The sequence below is a fragment of the Trichosurus vulpecula genome, chromosome 5 (genome assembly GCF_011100635.1).
Source record: "Trichosurus vulpecula isolate mTriVul1 chromosome 5, mTriVul1.pri, whole genome shotgun sequence".
NCBI lineage: Eukaryota > Metazoa > Chordata > Mammalia > Diprotodontia > Phalangeridae > Trichosurus > Trichosurus vulpecula.
In genome coordinates, this window is record NC_050577.1 from 64,669,236 (window position 1) to 64,688,891 (window position 19,656).

Consider the following 19,656-nt stretch of genomic DNA (forward strand, 5'->3'; position numbering starts at 1 on the left):
GAGAAGGAAATGGCAAACCACTTCAGAGTTTTTGCCAAGAAAACCCCAAATGAGGTCATGAAGAGTTGGATACAACTGAAACCACTGAACAACAACAATATAATTGTAGTTCATGTGGTACCTTCTTCGGAGGATGAGGAAGGAAAGAAATCCTATTAAGAATTCCATGAGATTCTCCACATTAAATCAATAACAATCAATTAAAAGCAAAGATGAAGATACAGGTGGATGGTTAAAAAAAAGTTATAAAATTTGATCCCATGTCAAGAAATTGAAGGAGTTAAAGCTTTGGTGGTCTGTATAGCAGAACCTTTAAACCTATATATCATGAATGTTTTCTTCAAGAAAAGACTTTGGAGGCACTGGATATGAAGAGCTCCAAATAATATCACAAAAAAATGAAATTAAAAATTAAAAAACAAGAGCCAGATGGTTACTGAGGTAAAAGACATTTCCAAATTAACTGTTCATGCATATTCAGACCTTCAGATTATCAGATCAGAGATTAAATGATAATACCATATTAGAAAGAAAAGAAAAAATGATATACAGTATGTATGTAAAGCATCTCCAATCTGACCTATAAAAATTATTATGTCACCACTATTTGTTATCATATTCATCTATCTGTGTGTATAGCTTCTCTATGTATATTAATGATAATAAGACCTAGTACTTGGTAGGGTTTTTATAAAACATTTCCAAAATGCTTTACAAATACCATCTAATTTCCTTCCAGGGTCATGTAACTAATAAGTGTCTGAGACCAGATTTAAATTTGGGTCTTCCTGACTCCAGGTCCAGCCCTCTATCTACTGCACCTTCTACTCCCCCACTCTCTTCTTCCTTACCATTTTCCCCCTGCTTTAGGCCTACCAGTTGTAGCCAGACTTCACTTAGCCCCCTGAAAATGATTAAGAGCTAAGGAGGTAGCAAATCTTTTGGGCTTGAAAAAGTAGTGAAAATCCCATCATTAAACTTTGCTACTTGTTAAATGCAATACAAGATTTCACAAGGGAATAACTAGAATTATTGGTTAAAATAAAGCCTGGGGATATTGTGGGGATTCAATTTATCTCCATTCCAAAAAAAAACAAACCACGGATATACAAGAGCAGACAATTGCTAGAATTATCCTTTCTCTATGATTAAGGCAATGAGATTTTAAAGGGAAATTGCACAAAGGTCATTTAAGGTCACCATATGGGCCAATAATTTCTCTCATCTCCCTTGAGAGTAAGTACATTGCCTATACTTAGCTCTGACTAGCCTCTTTAATAAGGCTGCCAACTTCTCTGCTGGGCTCACATCTCCTGCATGGCAAGTATTTCTTTCCTGCCAAGGTCGTGCTTTGGTATTTTTTTGGCATTCAAAATCTCTCTCAGCTCTGCCAATATGCAGGAACAGTTAATTAATACAGAAATACAGCCTCCTTTCAAACTATATGGGCAAATGCTTATGGGCAAATATGGTCTGTTAGATATTTTTTAAAAGTCACCTCTCTAATTTTACTTTCCCCATACATTATCTTAGACTAACCTCATGGAAAAGAGTCATGTGACCTTAACTGAATTTTATCCTTAGGCTCGTTTGCATGAAAAGTGAGTTAATTCCAAGAACTGGGTCAACATTTCAGCTTTAAAAATTTGGCAAATTAGACATCCCCATCTAGAGACTGGGCTCGAAAAACTAATTGACATATGAATAAACAGTTCTCAAAAGAAGAATTGCAAACTATTAACAAGAGTATGAAAGAATGCTCCAAATCACAATTAATAAGATAAATGCACATCAAAGCAATTCTGCAGTTTGCAGATTACACCTCACAATCAGCAACTGGCAGAAATGACAAGACAGAACCAGACAACGCATCGGGGTGATGGAAAGATGGGCACACTAATGCACTGTTGGTGGAGCTGTGAATTAGTTCAACTATTCGGGAAAGGAATATGGAACTATGCAGAAAGTGACTAAAGTGTCCATACTCTTTGACCCAGAGACTCCACTGCTAGGCACATGCTACAGTAGGTCAATGATAAGAAGAAAGGTCCCATATGCATCAATTATTTAAAGTAGCCTTTTTTGTAGCAGAAAAAGGTGGAAAACAAATAGATGGCTATGAACTGAGTAATTATGCAACAAATTGTGGTATGTGAATACATTGGAATATTTCTGTTCTTTAAGAAATGATAGATATGAAGAATATGAAGAAACAGAAAGATTTACTTGAATGGATGCAAAGTTACATAAGCAGAACCAGAAAAACAACATTCGATGATGACTGTAAAAATGGGCAGAATAGCAAAACAACTGAAACGGAATGCTGAGCAATTATCCTGACTCTTTGACCCCAAAGAACAGAGATTAGAAGACATCTCTCCATTTTCTTTGCAGAAGTGAAAAGCTATTGGTATGTAGCAAGGCATACTAAATCAGATTAAATTTTTTTTTGATATAGTGGTTAGTTTTGCTGATTTCTCCCCCTACACCCACACCCACACCCACACCCCCCCCACACACACACTTTTTAAAATTTTTTGTTCTAATAGCTGTCTGGGAATGAGGATAGGTGGTATTATAAAATTAATAAAATTTATTTTTAAAAGGCCAGAAATTCATTTCCAAGCTTGCCACCTCCCAACAATCTTTGCTTTACTGTTCCCTCCATATTCTTCCACTTCTAAATCCTATAGATTCTAGAAAAATATTTCTCTCTTCCTTTTCAAACACTTATTAAGGTGTTCCAGCCCATGGGGTCACAAAGCAAAGCCTGTTAGTTTCTCTTTTGTACCAAGGTCAGATTCTCTAAACAGTTGGTAAGGGGATTAGAGTCCAGCAGTCTTTGGCAATTCTGCCAAATGTTGCTTCCCAGTAGCACTGTAGCATTATTTCTAGTGGAGTGAAGGATGCTATATTTGTCCAGGTCTAGAGGAAAGTTTGCATGGTGTAAGGGCAGAAGGCCAAGAAGGAAACCCCAATTTCATTTGATTTATAGAAGAAAAGAAGTGTCAATATTTGCTGGCCAGTTTCTTGGAAGGCATTTCATATTTTATTCATATAAATTGTACAAGCCATGCCATAAAAATAAGTAGCTAATGTTCTTTTAAAAAGTATTGCCAATCCTCTAACAACAACCAAGAAAAAGAGACATCTGCCAGCGGTGGTAGTAGCTGGTACAACTTGAGTGAGTGAACTCCTCAAAGATAACTGCGGGAAGAAGTGATGTGGCTTCCTTTTTTAAAAAAATTCCCTTCCTGACCAAATGATATATCAGCCACAGTTCCAGCTGGAAATCACTTAGAACTGCCATTCTACTTTCAAAACAAAGATCCTAGATCATTTCATGATGATATAAAACATAATATGTAGGCAAGTGCTAATTATTGCAATTATATTCTCTCTGCTTATGTTTCCATAATTTCTTATTTTTTATATATTATTCTCTGCCACCAATCCTAATAAAAGAATATAGATAACTGCACTTTAGAAACTGGTCAATATATACATACAATATTTTAGAAGACATATGTATACTATGAATATATTTAAGATGCTAGGGTCCAAAAGGAACATAAAAGTTTAAGACGCTCATTGTTAGATCTGCACCAAACCCAATGGGCCTGATTCTCCCTTCCATTTCTTCCATTAATTCCTACCTTGGTTACCCCTGAAGAAAAGAAAAGAATGATTTACTATCAATCTACAGAGTGATGACCTTTGAATATTGTGTGTATGTGATATATATGTTAATTTTATGTTAATCATATTCTTGTAGGAAAATATAAATTTGAATGATATGAAATAGTGGATAATTCAAATAGCAGATAATTGGCTTTGGAACTTGTATGTTTATGTGTTTGTATATGTGTGAATTTTCTGATCATAGGAAATTCGCTTTTAGCAAAATAATGAAGCTACAGCATAAAGTTCTTGTTTAAAGAAGGATAAGGAAGCAATTTCTCTTCCCCTTTGACTTCCTTTTATGCAACTAATAAGAATAAAAAAAAAACTACAATGGATCTAATGATCCCATCAAGGTATGCCTTCATTCCAATGACGTAGATTGCAACTCATCTATACTTGCCAATTCTATGCAATTGTCATTCATATATGTCTATAAGTTCACTATAGGGGGTTCTCGCAACAAGCCAGGAGCTTTCTTTGCATTCTTTTGAGAGGAGGGAGTTGTCCATCATTTTCCTGTCACTCTCAGGATATGACCAGCCCATAATCCTTTCTTATCATACACTTCATTGGTGACATCCTTATATCACTTCTGTGTAATTCCTTCTTTATAATGCATTACAGCATATTTATCCTCAACTTTGATTCTTTGGAGATGATAGTATTCTGTGTGTGAACCATACAACAATACCAGAAGAATAGTGATGATAAAGATGGGCCTTTGTTTTAGGGAGAAGCTTGAGGTCATTAAACAAATCATGCCATTTCCCAATGGCCATGTAGCTCATCATCCTCCTATTTAGGAGGATATCTATCTAAGAGATATGTACTAATGGATGAGTTTTGTAGGTTGTTCATTCAATTGCATCTCATAATCTGGACAAAAAGCATTCTTCATTCACTAGGACTGTCTTATGTGGCTGGTTAGGTCAAAACTTCATTTAGGAGACTTTACCATCTTCTGGGGCTTCATATAATCAGTGTATCATCTGAAACAAGGACATCTGGAGGACTTCACCGTCTCTATGGAATCTTTCCACTTGGATCTCTGGATTGCTGGATCTCCCCCATGATAGCCATGAACTCCTTCAGCAACTATATGTTTCTGTGTTTTATGTCTCATCAGAGGGCCAAATAGGATTATCTGTTACAAAAGCTTTTGAGAAATATTCTATAATTTCAACAGATGAGATGTAGTTAGAAGAGAGCCATTAAGGCATTTCTTTCACACTACTGAATCAAATGCAACCCAATCTTGCAATTCCACACGAAATATACTCTCCATTTGCAGGGGAATTCTCATCTCAATCTTTGCCTAGACTAGAGGAAGAGACTTAAGTATTTAAATTCTTAAGAGATTCTATATGCAAAGTAAAAAGAGTCAGAGGACAACCACGCTGTAGTTAAGTAGATTAGGTGCCCTCAATATGTACCATTTGGGTACTTAAAAGAATTGATCCCAGAAGCAGATACCTCAATAAACTTGAAAGCAAGATTCACTCATTGAGTTGAATCCTCTAGCCACTACCAAATAATACCTACTTAAGAACTGTACATTATAGTTACCACAATCCATCCATAAATTATAGAGCTTGGTCAGAGATTAAGCAAAATTAATCCAAGGGCACTTAGGGATGAAAGAGGAAGGATAATGGACAAAAATTGGAAACATCTGAAAAGGGTTTATTTTTCTTTCTTTCTTTTTTTTTAAATAACAAACTCTTTTCAGTAGAGTCACAAAAAGAGCCACGCTCCCCCATCTAACATTACAGTCATAAACCTGCTCCCTGAGGAAGTCAAAAAGGCTTGGAAGAGAACAAAGTTGGGAAGAGCAGCTACTCTAGGACAATCATAGAGAGGAGTTCCATGCTTGACATGACAAAATTTTAGGTTATTTAGGGATCTCAAGGTATCTGAATAAGGGGCAGATAATTAAAAGCACGGGGAAAAAAACTTAAACTTCATTATTACTCCAAAATTCAGATAATATCAATAACTGTCATCCTATCTGTCTATTTCCTTAGCTCTATAAAAAAATTTTAGGAGTAATTTACCCATGAATTGTGGGAACTACTGATGAAGGAATGAGATGGGAACAAACCAGCTTCAGAAAACACTAATTTACAGTGGAATACATCTATTCATATATACATCTAAATAAAAAATATAGAGGTTCCATAGCTGGCTTAGTCTGCCTCTTTCCCCCACCTTTTGTCTTTATGCTAGGGAATGTCAGCATCCATGTCGATGCTCCCTCAAATTCCCTTGTCTCTTAATTCCTCAGGGCAGCTAGGCGGAGCAGTGGATAAGCACTGGACTTGGATTCAGGAAGACTCACCTTTACCTGGTCGCAGACACTAGCTGGGCAAGTCACTTAATCCTGTTTGCCTCAGTTCCTCATCTGTAAAATGAGCTAGAGAAGGAAATGGCAAACCACTCTAGTATCTTTGCCCCCAAAATGAAAAAAATGGGGTCACAACTGGAACAACTGAACAGCAATTCCTCAGTCTCCTTTAATTCCCAGGACCTACTCCTTCACTTCACCTCAGCCACACATAGGAATGGTCACCCATTGAATCTCCTTACTGCCCACAAGTGTTTCTGACATTCTTTTATCTCACAGTGATCTCCTACCATTCCATCTCTTCCTATGCATCATCCTTCATAAACCCATTCTTTGCTCTAATCAGAGATCTTCAACCCTTGGCCTCTCTTTACTTCCTCAGGTCACTAGCCCTGCTCTGACTCTACTTTTCTCCCTTTCCAATCTTAATCTTGTAGTTAGCTATTTCAACTTAATACTTTCCTCTGCTCTCAAATCTCTCACCTCCTTGTCCTATCATTATTCATTTCTTGCCATACTTATCCCTAGATTACTTTCACCAGTCTCTTCTTCCATTTCTATTCAGAGGCTGCTGAATTGAAGTGAAATTTCATAACCATGGGCAAATTATAAATTCAAATGATCTGCCTTCAATTAGGCCATCAAGGGGCTCCAAAGCCAGGCAGTCTTTTTATTCTATTCCATCCTAACTCATTTCTTGCCTCATCCCCCTCCCCAAACCTTTTTATCTTCTCTGTTCAAGTCTCCCTCTCCTCATTTCCCCCAGTCTTTGACAAAGAGGTAGTCTTTTCCTGTGTGCTTCATCTTGTCTCTTCCTGTTTTTTTCTGGAAGCTTGTATCTTCAATCATCCCTTCTCTCCTTCCCAAATCTCCAAGGTCTCCCAAGCTTTTAGTTCCTTCCCTACTACATTCAAACTACTCCAATTCTATTCAATCTTTAAAAAAAAAACCTTTATTAGAGTCCGTCTTCTCAAATTATCATCCTCTCCTTCTTTTCTCAGTCAAATTCTTAGACAAAGCTATCTATATTAACTGCCTTCACTTTTTATTCCCTTACTCGAGTCTTTAGTTTTGCAATGTGTCTTCTGGCCTTAAGTCCATATGACAAGACAACCTGTGGCCAAAGTTTTCCTTAAACACAGATCTGATCATGTTACTCCCCTTTCAATCAACTCCAGAAATTCCCTATTGCTTCTAAAATAAAACATAAACTCTTGTTTAGCTCTGTTTGGCTTTTAAAACCCTTCACAATGTCTGGCCCTGCTGGACATCACTGCCCTACCTCACACTACAATACAGCCAAACAGGTCTTCCCTTTCTGTTCTTCACATATGACACTGCATCTCACAACACTGTGCATTTGCATTGATTGCCCCATGTCCGTAATGTGCTCCTTCCTCATTTCTGCCCTATGGAATACTTCTTTTCCTTCAAAATGCAGCTTAAGTACCACCTTCTACATGAAATCTTTTCTGATGCCCAGCCCAGTACTCTCCTCCACCAAACTACTTTGTGATCATTCTCTCTATATATCAGGAGACTATATTTATATATATATATATTTTATATGTGCATATATATACATTATGTGTACATGTGTATACACACACAGCATTGCCTCCATTAGAATCTGTAAGCTCTTTGAGAGTTGAAATTATTTTATTCTTTGCAGCCACAGTGCCTAACACATAGTAGGTGCTTAATAAATGCTTGTTGACTGATTCCCATAGAGCTTAGTATTGTTGATTATTTTTAAAAAGACATTTGATTTGGTAGAGCGATTGCCACCTTAAAGGTTTTACTCCAACAAATTGTCTCCAACGTATAGGTCAAATCAAACAAGATTCACTGAAAGATGGAATAACAGAAATAACTGCTCAAAATCGTTTAGTTATTTGGCCAGAAATAAAATAAAGCTGTTTGCTACCATCACAGAGGATATCCAATATGGAAGAGGGAATACAGGAAAAGGGATTCTCTATAGACAATGAAGTCCTTCAGAGGCTCCTGTTTGCAGATAACATCCTACTTGGTGCATCAAGCACCAGAATGCTGAAGCATTTCCCATATTAGAACTGTAATCACCTAAGAGTTTAGCTTAATAACCACAGAAGAAGAACCAAGTGAATAAAGAATAATTTTCAAGCTATGTTTTACAGTTGGAAAGATGGCCCTTATAACTAACTGGCCCATGAGTACATATATCTTAAATAGATGTTGAAAATGAAAAATGACCTGGCCTCAGAATTGGAAGACAGTGAGCTAAATTTCCTCTGGGAGAATTGGGACAGTTCTTTTAACAGCCCCAAGCTTCCCCCTGAAACAAAGGCACATGTTTTTTAACACTATTTTTTTTTTCTGGTGATACTAATGGTTACTAGTCATAAAACAAACCCAATCTCTAAAGAATTGAGTTTTAAAGATTACCCAAAGAACAATGGACTAGTATGAACAGGCTGAAAAACAGTTGAAGAAAGCAATAGTGAAGCAATGTAAAAGATGTTTTCAGAGAAATGTATGAGTAGGGGGAAAATGTGGCCATACAATGAGAGTGAGGAATAACAATGGATGGTCTATATGCTCCATTGGTATCCATGTAGTCTCAAGAGATGTAAAGGGAAGTTCAGTCTATTGGGTGGGCTCCCTGTGGCAGATTTTCAGAAAGACATGGACAAGAGTCTTACAGGATGGACAGCCATGGATGAGTCATGTGTGATTTGTATTGTTGGAGGATGTAAAAGCAACAAGAAGACCATAGATTCATGAAGGTACCTTAAAAATAAAAACTGATTTAAACTCTCTATTATAGAATAAAAGAATAGAATGTTCAGTATTATTGAACATTATGAGCAACAGTGGATTCCTATGTTTCACAGATAATTGATTTTCAAAAAATTAGAATTTTAAAATTGTTTTAATTCAACAAGCATTTATTGAGCATCTCCTATGTCCCTGACACTCTGATAAGTAATGGAGTGACAAATACAAAAATGAAATAGCCTTTGCCCTCAAGAAGTTTATATACTACTGGGATAAAACAGCATATACACATGTAAAAATATACGAAATACATACAGAGGAAATGAAAAGTAATTTAGAAGAGAGGAAGTCTGGGAAAGCACTGGAAAGGACTCCTGTAGGAGGTGTCATGTGACCTATACTTTGAAGGATATTAGAGCTGTAACAAATATAATTGAGCTTAACTCAATTAAACTAACTGAACTGTAGCTAAACCAATCATAAGATCATAAATTTAAAGCTAAAGGGATATTAGAAGTAATATAGTCCAAAGACATCATTTGTTCCTTAAAGGGTAAATGAATTTTAATCTCTTTTTTTATCTCTTTTTACCTTCAGGACCACATTCTTTTACTTCTTCTTGAACCTACAGTTGTGTCAAAAAATCCAAAAACACAACCCTTCTATTCCTAAATAAACAATATTTATGAATTGTTGTGGGGGGAAAATAGAAGAAATGTGGTATGGTAGAAAGATCAGTGGACCCCTTTACTGCCAAGCTGCTATTCCTGAGAGAGAGAGACAATGATGTTGAGGGAAATGACATGGGGCCTCCCCCCATCTGAGGCTGACAAATTGTGCTGGGAATACAGACCTCCATTCTTTGCCTCTTTTTATCTATTCTTTCCTGTTTTAAGTGAAGGAGACTAAAGATGTTTATGACCTTATGATCTCCAAAAGGCCAGGAAAATGTGGTACCAGAAGTTCAGGTGCTGAAGTCCATGCTGGGTTTTATAGCCAGTCACACCTGAGGTATGCCCTGAAGGACTCAGAACAGCAGTAGCTGAGATTCATCCATTCATCCATCCACCATTCAGCACATGGAAGTGAAGTTGGTAGAGTGAATGCTATATAGGAGTTGTATTAAGTCTGAGCCCACTCTGGCCAGGGACTGAGGTAGTATAAGGGAGAGGGTGCTCCCAGGTGTTGGGGGGAAATATTTGTAACTTTTGTTCTTGCAATATCTTCACAGTAAATATCTCTTCTGAAAGAAAGTGGGGAGAGAGAAAGAAAGAGGAAGGAGGGAAGGAAGGAAGGTAGGAAAGAAGGAAGGAAAGCACCTGCCAGTCTCAGTAGGAAACCTATATTCAAATCCTGACTCTCCATATGACTTCGGTCAAGGCAGTTAATTTCTACGAACCTCTTTTTTCCCCATCTGGAAGCAGCTCTAAGGTCCCTTCTAGTTTTAAAGTTTGTGATTCTGAAGATTCCTTACCTGCTGGCCACCTTCTGGTGATGAGCTCCTCTGAACTTAGCTAGCCTGGTCCTCCTCCAGATACCCAATCCAATCCTGGCTTGTGTTCAAAGCTTTTCTAGTGGGGCAGGACCTGACACAGATTGTGCTCCACTGGGGTAGCCTTCAAATAGCCAGGGCTACAACATGATGAGGAATTGTAAGAGCACTTCAGAGGGTTGGCTTTTAAAATTATATACTTATTTTTAAACTTCTAGGGAGAAATTGTAGAATTTTCTTACTGGGACCATGTGATACTTGGACAACAGCCCTTGCTTCACTCCAGCCTCCTGGGTAACAGACTTCTGGAACTGTTCATGGCTCCAGGCATGCCATTTTTAAAAAGGCTGTTCCCAATGACTCTGTTTGAGAGGCACGCAGAAGCCCCAAACACCCTAGGGAAATGAGCTGGTTTAGTTACCCTTATTTGGTTGTGTTTATTTAGTATACTTTCTTTAATTAGCCTGTGCCCTGGAGGGGAGAGGTGAGAGCCTGATCTGACACAGAGACTCTCTTTCTTTAGAGTAGTATCCATGACTTCCCCGCAAGTCTTTGCTCATCACATCCTAGTCTGGACCAGCTTCTTCCACCCACTTCTAAGGATATTTAATTAGAGGTCAAGCATGCCTTGAGTGAACAGCTGTGCTTTTACAGGAGTTGTTTTGGAGTTTCTCATAGGCACTGTCTCAGGAGTTGATCTGTCTCACCTAGTTACTTTCCTTTTCTTGTTTGCTAGCAAGAAGAAGAATGCCAAAATTAGTCATTCTTACTTACGAGCCTTGGGACAGTGAATAACTATGGGTCAGAAGTTTGAGGATGCCCCTGCTGAGCTTTAGAAATGCAAGTGTTTCTTCTGAACCGGGGTATGGTGAAAGTGGTTATTTAGACAACCACTAAATTATGTTCAGCTAGTAGCAGTAATGGTGATGATGATGATGATGATGGTGATGACGATGATAATGTGGTCCATACATGTTCTGAAGATCCTTATCCCAACTCCCAAACTCCCAGATAAGTTGAGTACCAGAGCAAGGCTATATCTCCCATTCAAAGTTCTTAAAGGCACTCCTGAGGAGTTGGGTATCATCCACCAATACCATGAGCTTGATCTCCCACAAGTATGTTTCATCCTAAAATTATTAGTTGAGAATCATTATAGATAACCAGCCTTAAAGTAGCTTGCAGAAAGGAGTATTTACTGAGGTAGTGGAATAATTAGAATAAAATATCACCCCCAAAGTCTGACACACTCTCCTACAAATTCATACACGGCCCAAAGGAAAGGGGGCTCAAGGCTAAAGAGCACATGTTGTGTTGCTGGAAGTCCTTTTCGTGGGGTGCTCAAGAAACTTCCTTAAGCAAGGAAAATCTGCATCCAATCTATCCTTGGCTGCTAATGCAGACACAGACAACAGTTGATGCTGTCCTAGAGAGGGGAGGAGAGAATGCTGGGATGCCAATGAGACGTTGGGAAGTCTAAAATTTTCCCAGACCTTTCAAACCTTACCAGGTCCTCCTCTAGCTAAAGGAAAGGAGGGAAACCTTGTGAAAGCCTCTCCTCCTTCCATGCCCCAATTCATTCCTTATTCAGGGGGCATAATGAAAAGCCATTCTTATTCTAATTTCTGGAATTCTCCAATCCTAGTTAATTCAATGTTTTTATAAAGGACCCAGAGAATGCAATGAAATCCCCAGTCAATTAGCTCAGACTTCTAGTGTGGCATCATTTCACTTCATCAAATGACTTTCAAAGACATTTCATATTTAGTCTCTGACCTATGATTGTGAAATTGATCATTCATCTTAGCACTTTAAATGGAGTGGGTTGGTGTAATTGAGCAGATATCAATCAATCCTAGCTTTATAATAATAAAAATCACAACTAACATTTGTATAGTGCTTTACACTTTGCCAGGTGCTATAATATGTTCTCATTTGAGCCTCACACAACTCTGCAACTCCATTTTATAGTTGAGGAAACAAACTGTGAGGGCTTAAGTAACTTGTCTAAAGTCAAACAGCTAGTAAAGTATCAAAGGCAGGATTTAAATGCTGTCTTCCTTACTCCAAGTTCAGATTTATTCACCATGTTAATTAAATCTCAGGTAATTTGAGATGGTATAATTTTGTTCTGAAGCTAAGGAGGCAGCAAGAAAGGACTGAAAAACTCAAAGATTGATTCTAAAAGAGTGTGCCCTTCAACTTGGAACTGAAACCGTTTCATGTGAAATGGCCCATGTGTTTAAGGGCAAGTGAACTTGTCTGCTATGGAGCAAAATGATGACAGTGGTATTAGGAGATCTCCAGGTGAAGGGACTTTGGAAAAAAATGAAGAGTAGGTCTGGCCACAAAAAGCTGGCCATTAAACATAGAGACCCACAGAACAATATAGTGAAGATAAAAGAATTAAAACTTTGCCTATCTTAACACTCTGCTAGTTGTCCAATCTCAAACTATTATAGCTTGAACTTATGTCTTATTTCTCACATGCCTCTCTTGGACTTTCTGGAGAGATTCCTGGTTTAGACTTCCACAGTCATTCCTAACTCATCTGCCAACTTCCTGATTTTCCTTTATGATTCGAATCAGAGCTGAGACTAGAAATATTTTCATCTGGGACAGGAAGATAGCATGGCACAAAGCACAATTGGTTCCTCCTTCACACAGGGGTTAGACAGATAGTCCATTGAGAGGGGCACCACAGCAATAGGATCCTGGGTGGAGCAGTGGCCCCAAATGACAAGATGAATTATAGGACTATCATCGGCTATGGGAAGAAATCATGTCTACCTGGGTGTTGGCATCCTATTGGTAAGAAATTCACCTCCCAAATGAGGTTGGCACTCTGGGGCAAAGCTCCATTCACTTCTTGCTAGTTACTACTCTAGTTGTGCCCTTTATTTGAAATGGAATTTTCTAGATGTACTCCCTTCTCTTTGTACACCCCACCACATACAACTCTACTTCCCAAACTAAACTTCATTGTAGCCCTTCATGGATCATACCCTGGGGAGGAATTGGGTGTGAGAGAAAAATGCTTCACAGTTGAATCTGGTAATATTACAGTAGGCTGTGTAACAAGTTAATTTAAGTAATAAAACTGCTTTCATAAACAACCAAACTATTCACATATAAATACACATATTCTCTTTCTGTGTCTATATATGTATATATGGAAGAGAGAAATTCTCATATATGTATGTATGTATATATATACATATGTCTATGTGTATATATATATAAATATACATGTGAGAGAGAGAGAAAGAGATATTTTCTCACACAGTACCAGCATAGCATTCTAAACAGTTGACTAGATAGATACATAGAACACATCATGGCAAGGTAGGTGGGAAGGTACAAGAGAGAGGTAAAAAAGGGCTAAGGTCCTAAGGGTACTGTCTTTGGAAGGGAAAGCCCTCTTCTCTTTTTAGAATCTCTATTAGTTTGGGGAAGCCTTTGTTTCTGTGCCTGTTTAGTCATATTAGGTGACAGGGCATCCACAAATGGCTCCCTGTCTTCAGTTTCTGGTCATGCCTGGAGGCCAAAGAAAAGATATTCTACTGAGGCCAAGAGTGACTATCAGGGGACAGGGCCCAATCCTCCCCGACCTGATATGTCAAGGTAACGCCCTAAAAAGTTATCATATGGAACTTGTAGTTAAATTGAATATTTTTATATTAATACAACAAAAATAATTTTAAGGGAAAATAAAAGTAATTGTGTTATACTATAATAATTTTTACAAAATTAAGTAAAACAATTTTTCCCTAAAATAGCCCCACCTACCAAACCACCTCTTTTTTTTTAGAATTTTTATTTTCAGAAATTTAATTTCTCTGCACACTTTTATTTGGCTCCCAGCTATATAATTGAAATGGAAAATCTACTCACTCACCTGGTAACTCTTTAATCTGATGAAGTCAACCTTCATAGAGACAAATGTATCTGAATTTCGACTGATATTCTTTAGATTCTCCACAAGGTCAGCGCAGAACTTATAGCCCCCTTTAAGCACACACAGAACCATGATGTCACAGTATCCAATGTCATTCATGATATCCTTTGCCAACTTCTCAGTCCTGGAAAGGAAATAAAAGGACAAAAAATAAATCACTGTAAATTTATTTAGGTCACATTGTTCCAGCTACAACTGCACAAAGCATAACATCCAACATTAGATTGCACTTTTGGGGGAAAAGTATTTAATTGCACGAAGGAGCTCCAAGCTAGTAGAATTATGTGATTTCTAAAATTAAAGGGTAATGATTCACAAATGTTACTTTTGTTTGTTTTTGGAGAGGGGAAAATGGGCAGCAGCAACAACTAACAGGTACATATTGCTTTTAAATCTTTAGCTTTATGTGCATTAACTCATTTCAGTCCAAACCCTTCAATGTAGGCACTTCAGCAGTATTAGGCACATCAGCAGTATTACTTTACAGATGAATCAAGTCAACAGCCTCTGACGCTATGCTAAGTACTGGGGATACAAAGGCAAAAACCAGCCCCTGCTCATAGTATAAAGGAAGAGACAATTCTCGAACAACTATATACAAATAAGATTCATACACAGTGAATTGGACAAAATCTCAGAGAGATTGAAAGGGACCAGGAAAAGCTTTTTACAAAAGGGGGATTGTAAGTGAATCTTGAAGGAGGACAGGCAGTGTAGACAAGGAGGAAGGGCATTTTACTTGGGGAGAGCCATTGAAAAGAGAGAGTGGGGAAATGGACTGCCCTGTGTGCCAAGAGCAGTAAGGAAGCCAGTGTCATTGAATTATAGAGGAGGGGAATAAAGTGTAAGAAAGTCAGAAAGGTAGTAAGGGTCAGGTTGTGAAGGGTTTTAAAAGCTAAATAGAAGATTTTATATTTCATCCTGAGGGTTATGCAGAGTGACTAGAGTTTATTGAATGTGGTGGGGAGGGAATGACATGGTCAGATCTGTACCTTAAGAAAGGTCACGTTGATAGCTGAGAGAAGGATGGACTGGAGTAGGGAGAGATTTGAGGTAGAAAGAACGACCAGAAGATTCTTATGATAGTCCCAGTGTAAGGTATGTAAGGCCCACACCAGGGCGGTGCAAGTGTCAGGGGAGACAGGGTCATATACAAAAGATGTAATGAAGGTATAGGAGACAAGACTTGGCAATGGATGGGATACAGTTGGGCGAGAAAGAATAGAAGTCAAAGATAAGACTTAATTTGTGAACCTAGAACACTGGGAGGATCATGGTGCCCTCGACAGTAACAGGAAAGTTAGAAAGAGGGAGAGAATTTTGAGGGAAAGATAATGAGTTCAGTTTTATACATATCGAGCTTAAGATAGTGATTAAGAGATTGGTAACTTTGGAAAAACTAATTTCAGTTGAATGATGAGATTACAAGCCAGATTGCAGAGTGGGAGGGAGAGAAGTACAGGCAGCTCTTATAAATGGCCTTCTCAAAGAGTTTAGCCACTAAAGGAAGGAGTGACACAGGATGATAGGTAAGGGGGATGGATGGAGCAAATGAGGGTTTTTTGAGGATGGAGGAAGCACTGGCATGTTTTTTAAGCAGTAGAGAAACAGCCAGTATATAGTGAGAAATTGAAGATTAATGAGAGAGTGGAGATGACAGATGGGACTGACTGCTGGAGAATCCCATACTGCTGGTATGGGATCACTTTGCATAGAAAAAGAGTTTGCCTTGGCAAGGAGAAGGGCCATCTCTTCATAGGAACTACTCAGAAGAGTAAACAAGGCTCAGAAAGATGAAGTGACCTGCCTTTTGTCACAGAGTAGGGAAGTATCAAAGGAAGGAATTTAGCATAAGCTTTTCTGAATCCAAGGCCTGAAACAAGGCAATAGCATGCCACAGCCTTTTAAAATTAATTTTCCCAATTTGATAGACACCACAGACTTTTGAATTGATTCCCCTTCTAACACTCTATCTAGGTTGTCTATTTCCTTTGTTGTCTGTTTTTAAAGGTATTTTTACAGATATTCACCCATTTCTTTTAAGTTCTTGAATTAATTAGTACCAATCAGGGTATGGTAACCAATGATAATTTTATAAATTTACTCTGAGTTCGTTGTGATCTCTTTTCTCTGTTAGATTTGAGTAATCTGAGTTTCCTCCCTCCTTTTTTGAGTAAATTTGCTAGCTATTGTTCAATTTTATTAATTCTGAACCATGCTACATGAGACATTTCATTATGCTGTCATTCTTTATACTACACATATCCCAGTAGCAATGCCTTCATTATCAGTGGTAAAATGTAAACCCAAGTCAGTGACTGGCATGTGTGGGCTTATTTGGTGTGAGAGGAATGAGAGAAGATATGTACTAGACCAGGTAAGGAAACTTCCTTTAACAAAGAAGGTGGGCAATTCCTCTGAAACTTAATGTTATAGAGAGTTGCCTAGAGCACCAAGAGGAGGGGCAAGCTGGAGCCAGCTCCAAACACCTATGTTGTTCATTTTTCACTGCCAGCATTGAGACCTCAGAAATCAGTAACTGTTATAAAGGTGGGCTTGACTTATTGTTTTTTATCATCTAGACTTAAGAAGGAGTAATGCAGATTAAGCTTAAACCAAATAGTTAATTTATTACTCCCCTCCCCAACTAGCACCCTCCCTGACAGACAGGTCATGCGCTTTGTCCAGGGTCACACAATTAGTATGTGTTAGAATCACAACTTGAGTCTAGGTCTTCCTAGTTCTGAGGCCAGTGGCCTTTTATAGAGTAAAAATAGAGAATGATAGCAATGAAACCCTTATGAAGTTTTTTGTCATGTCATATAAAAGGGAACACATTGATTGCCTATTTGGTGACATCAAGAAATAAGGAATGGAATGGGAGGTCCTGAGGTACAGAAAAATGCACCAAAAACTTGGACCTTATACGTTCAACCCCCTTATTTTATAGATAAAGGAATCGCAGCTCAGATAGTGCCTTGCTCAGGCGTAGGTAGCCAGGTAGGCAAACAGTTCAATCACAGAGCTAGTAAAAGAAAGGGTCAGGATGAGGCCTCAGGTCCTCTGATGCAGTATTTTTTAATGGTATCACACTTCCCTTCACACCATGCTTTAAGGTCCGCTTTTAGCTTGTCAAACTGAACTAAGCATGTAAGAAGAAAATATACCTACCTGTCCATAATGACACCATGAGGTATAAGCACGTGGTTCAGATCTCCATAATAGTGCTGTGGGTAGGTGAATAAATCCAAGTGATATCCTGGCCAACCATCAGAAATCTGAAAATAAAATTACTTGGGTTGAAGTTATCTTTACTTGGATAGTATATTTAAAAATGTACCTATATGGGGGCAGCTAGGTGGCGCAGTGACTAGAGCACTGGCCCTGGAGTCAGGAGGACCTGGGTTCAAATCCAGCCTCAGACATGTGACACACTTACTAGCTGTGTGACCCTGGGCAAGTTATTTAACCCCAATTGCCCTGCCTTCCCCCCTCCAAAAAAAAATCCCTTCATTTATTCCTCCCTCCCTCCCTTCCTTCCTAAAAAACAAAAACAAAAACAAAAACGTACCTATAGACCTAGCAAACAACCACCAAAAAGTACAGTCTATGACTGTCTACAAATGATATGACAATAAAGATCCTTCTTATGTCCTTTAAGAATTTGTTAAAATTTCTGCAATTAGTGGAAGTGTGTTGAGTAATCCCCTCCTGGATCACTGCCTTATCTTGGCGGAGAGATTGACTTAGCTTAATGAAACTATGAGCTATGCTGTGCAGGGTTACCCTAGACAGACAGGTCATAGTGGAGAGTTTTGACAAAAGTTGATCCCCTACAGAAGGAAATGGCCAACCACTCTAGTATCTTTGCTGAGAAAAACCCATGGACACCGGTCCGATGTGTTATGGTCCATGGGGTCATGAAGAGTCAGACATGACTGAACGACATGTTAAGTAATAAGTTATTGAACACTGATAGAGAACCTGGCCCTGAACAAATTATGCTATTCTAGAGCCAGACTCGTCTTATGTCTCATGAATAAGTCAAACCTCACATCCCCTGTGGGCATCTGTTTCCTTCCCTTCTCTACTTCACCTATCCAAGTCTGATCCATCTCTAAGGCCCAGCTTGAGTTTTGGCTCTTCCATGAACATATCTCCAATTATTCTAGGTCTTATTGACTTGGGACTTGGAATTTCTACAGCACTATATTGGTGGGGGGTGAGGAGGAAGGGGGCACCAGATATATGATATCATCGGTATAGGGAATTACTGCCGAGGGAAAAAAAAAAAACAACTCCTTTTCCCCAAGTACAACTATTCCACAGCTTATGGTCTTAGAGAGCTGCCTGGGGTACTGAGAGGTTGTGACTTGACAAAGTTCATGTGGTCAGTGTATTTCAGAGGTTGACCTTGAACTCAGGTTTTCTTGAGGTCAAGGCTGGCTCTCCAGTCATTGTGCTATACTAACTTTCCAACCCTAAATACTATTTAACCATTCGGATTTTTTGTGTGTTTGTTTTTGATCTGGACCTAAGATTACATCAGTCTGGGGGAATTCTTTAGTTTGGAAACTCCCTGCACTGATAAAGATCGCTACTTGTCTATAACTTCTAGTCTTAGAGGGTAGTGAAGGGCCGGCCAGGGGAGGTTAAAAGACTTGCCCCTAGTTTCAAAACTAGAGTGTGTCAGATGTGGGACTCAAATCCAGATCTTTCTGTCTATATGGTTGGCCATCTATCCATCATGCTGTGCTGCTGCTCAGCAATACACGTGTGCATGTTCATGTGTGTGTAATCCAATAAGTGTTTATTAAGCACTACATGTTAAACACTGTGCTAGGTACAGGAGATATAAATAAATAAAACTTTCAAGGAGCTCGTATCCTACATATTGTTTGATATTGGGTAGTAGTTGTATATATTGATAATGTCTCCTCTATTAGACCCTAAGTTCCATGAGAGAAGGCATAGTGACTTCTGCTACCTCTGCACATCCCACTGCGTCTGCATATTCTTAATAAATAATTTTTTCATATTAATTTAGATTATACTAATTTAGAGTTCAGGATCATCTGAAGAGAAAGTATGCTAGAGATTTTGGGGTTTTTTGCCCTGTCTTTGCTTAGAAAACTGATATGAACATTATTGCTAGCAATACACTTCACCTTTTCACAGAAAGCAAAATCTAGAACTACTTTGATGGACTTGATCTCATTGATGGAGATGCTCTTTCAAATAGTATGGCTGGAAAAGTAATAAACATGCTAATTGAGTCATTTTATACAACTAAGTCACAGGACTAAGAGTAATCTGAATCTGAATCTGTAATTGTCATTCTGAGTCATTAAAATAGCTTATTACTTAGATTTTTTTGTTTTCACCTAATTTTAAAAAGAATTATTAAGCAGCACATGT

The 19,656-nt window shown here is 38.3% G+C and overlaps 1 protein-coding gene across 1 annotated transcript in view; it reads right to left on the reverse strand.

Annotated features, from left to right (window-relative positions):
* Nucleotides 1–19,656, reverse strand: part of PRTFDC1 (phosphoribosyl transferase domain containing 1) — a 98,694-nt gene that overhangs the window by 70,741 nt on the left and 8,297 nt on the right. The window contains exons 2-3 of the mRNA XM_036760992.1: nucleotides 17,410–17,516; nucleotides 14,179–14,362 (exon numbers count right to left, since the gene is read on the reverse strand). Coding sequence (XP_036616887.1) covers nucleotides 14,179–14,362; nucleotides 17,410–17,516 — 291 coding nt within the window. The remainder of the gene's footprint in view (nucleotides 1–14,178; nucleotides 14,363–17,409; nucleotides 17,517–19,656) is intronic.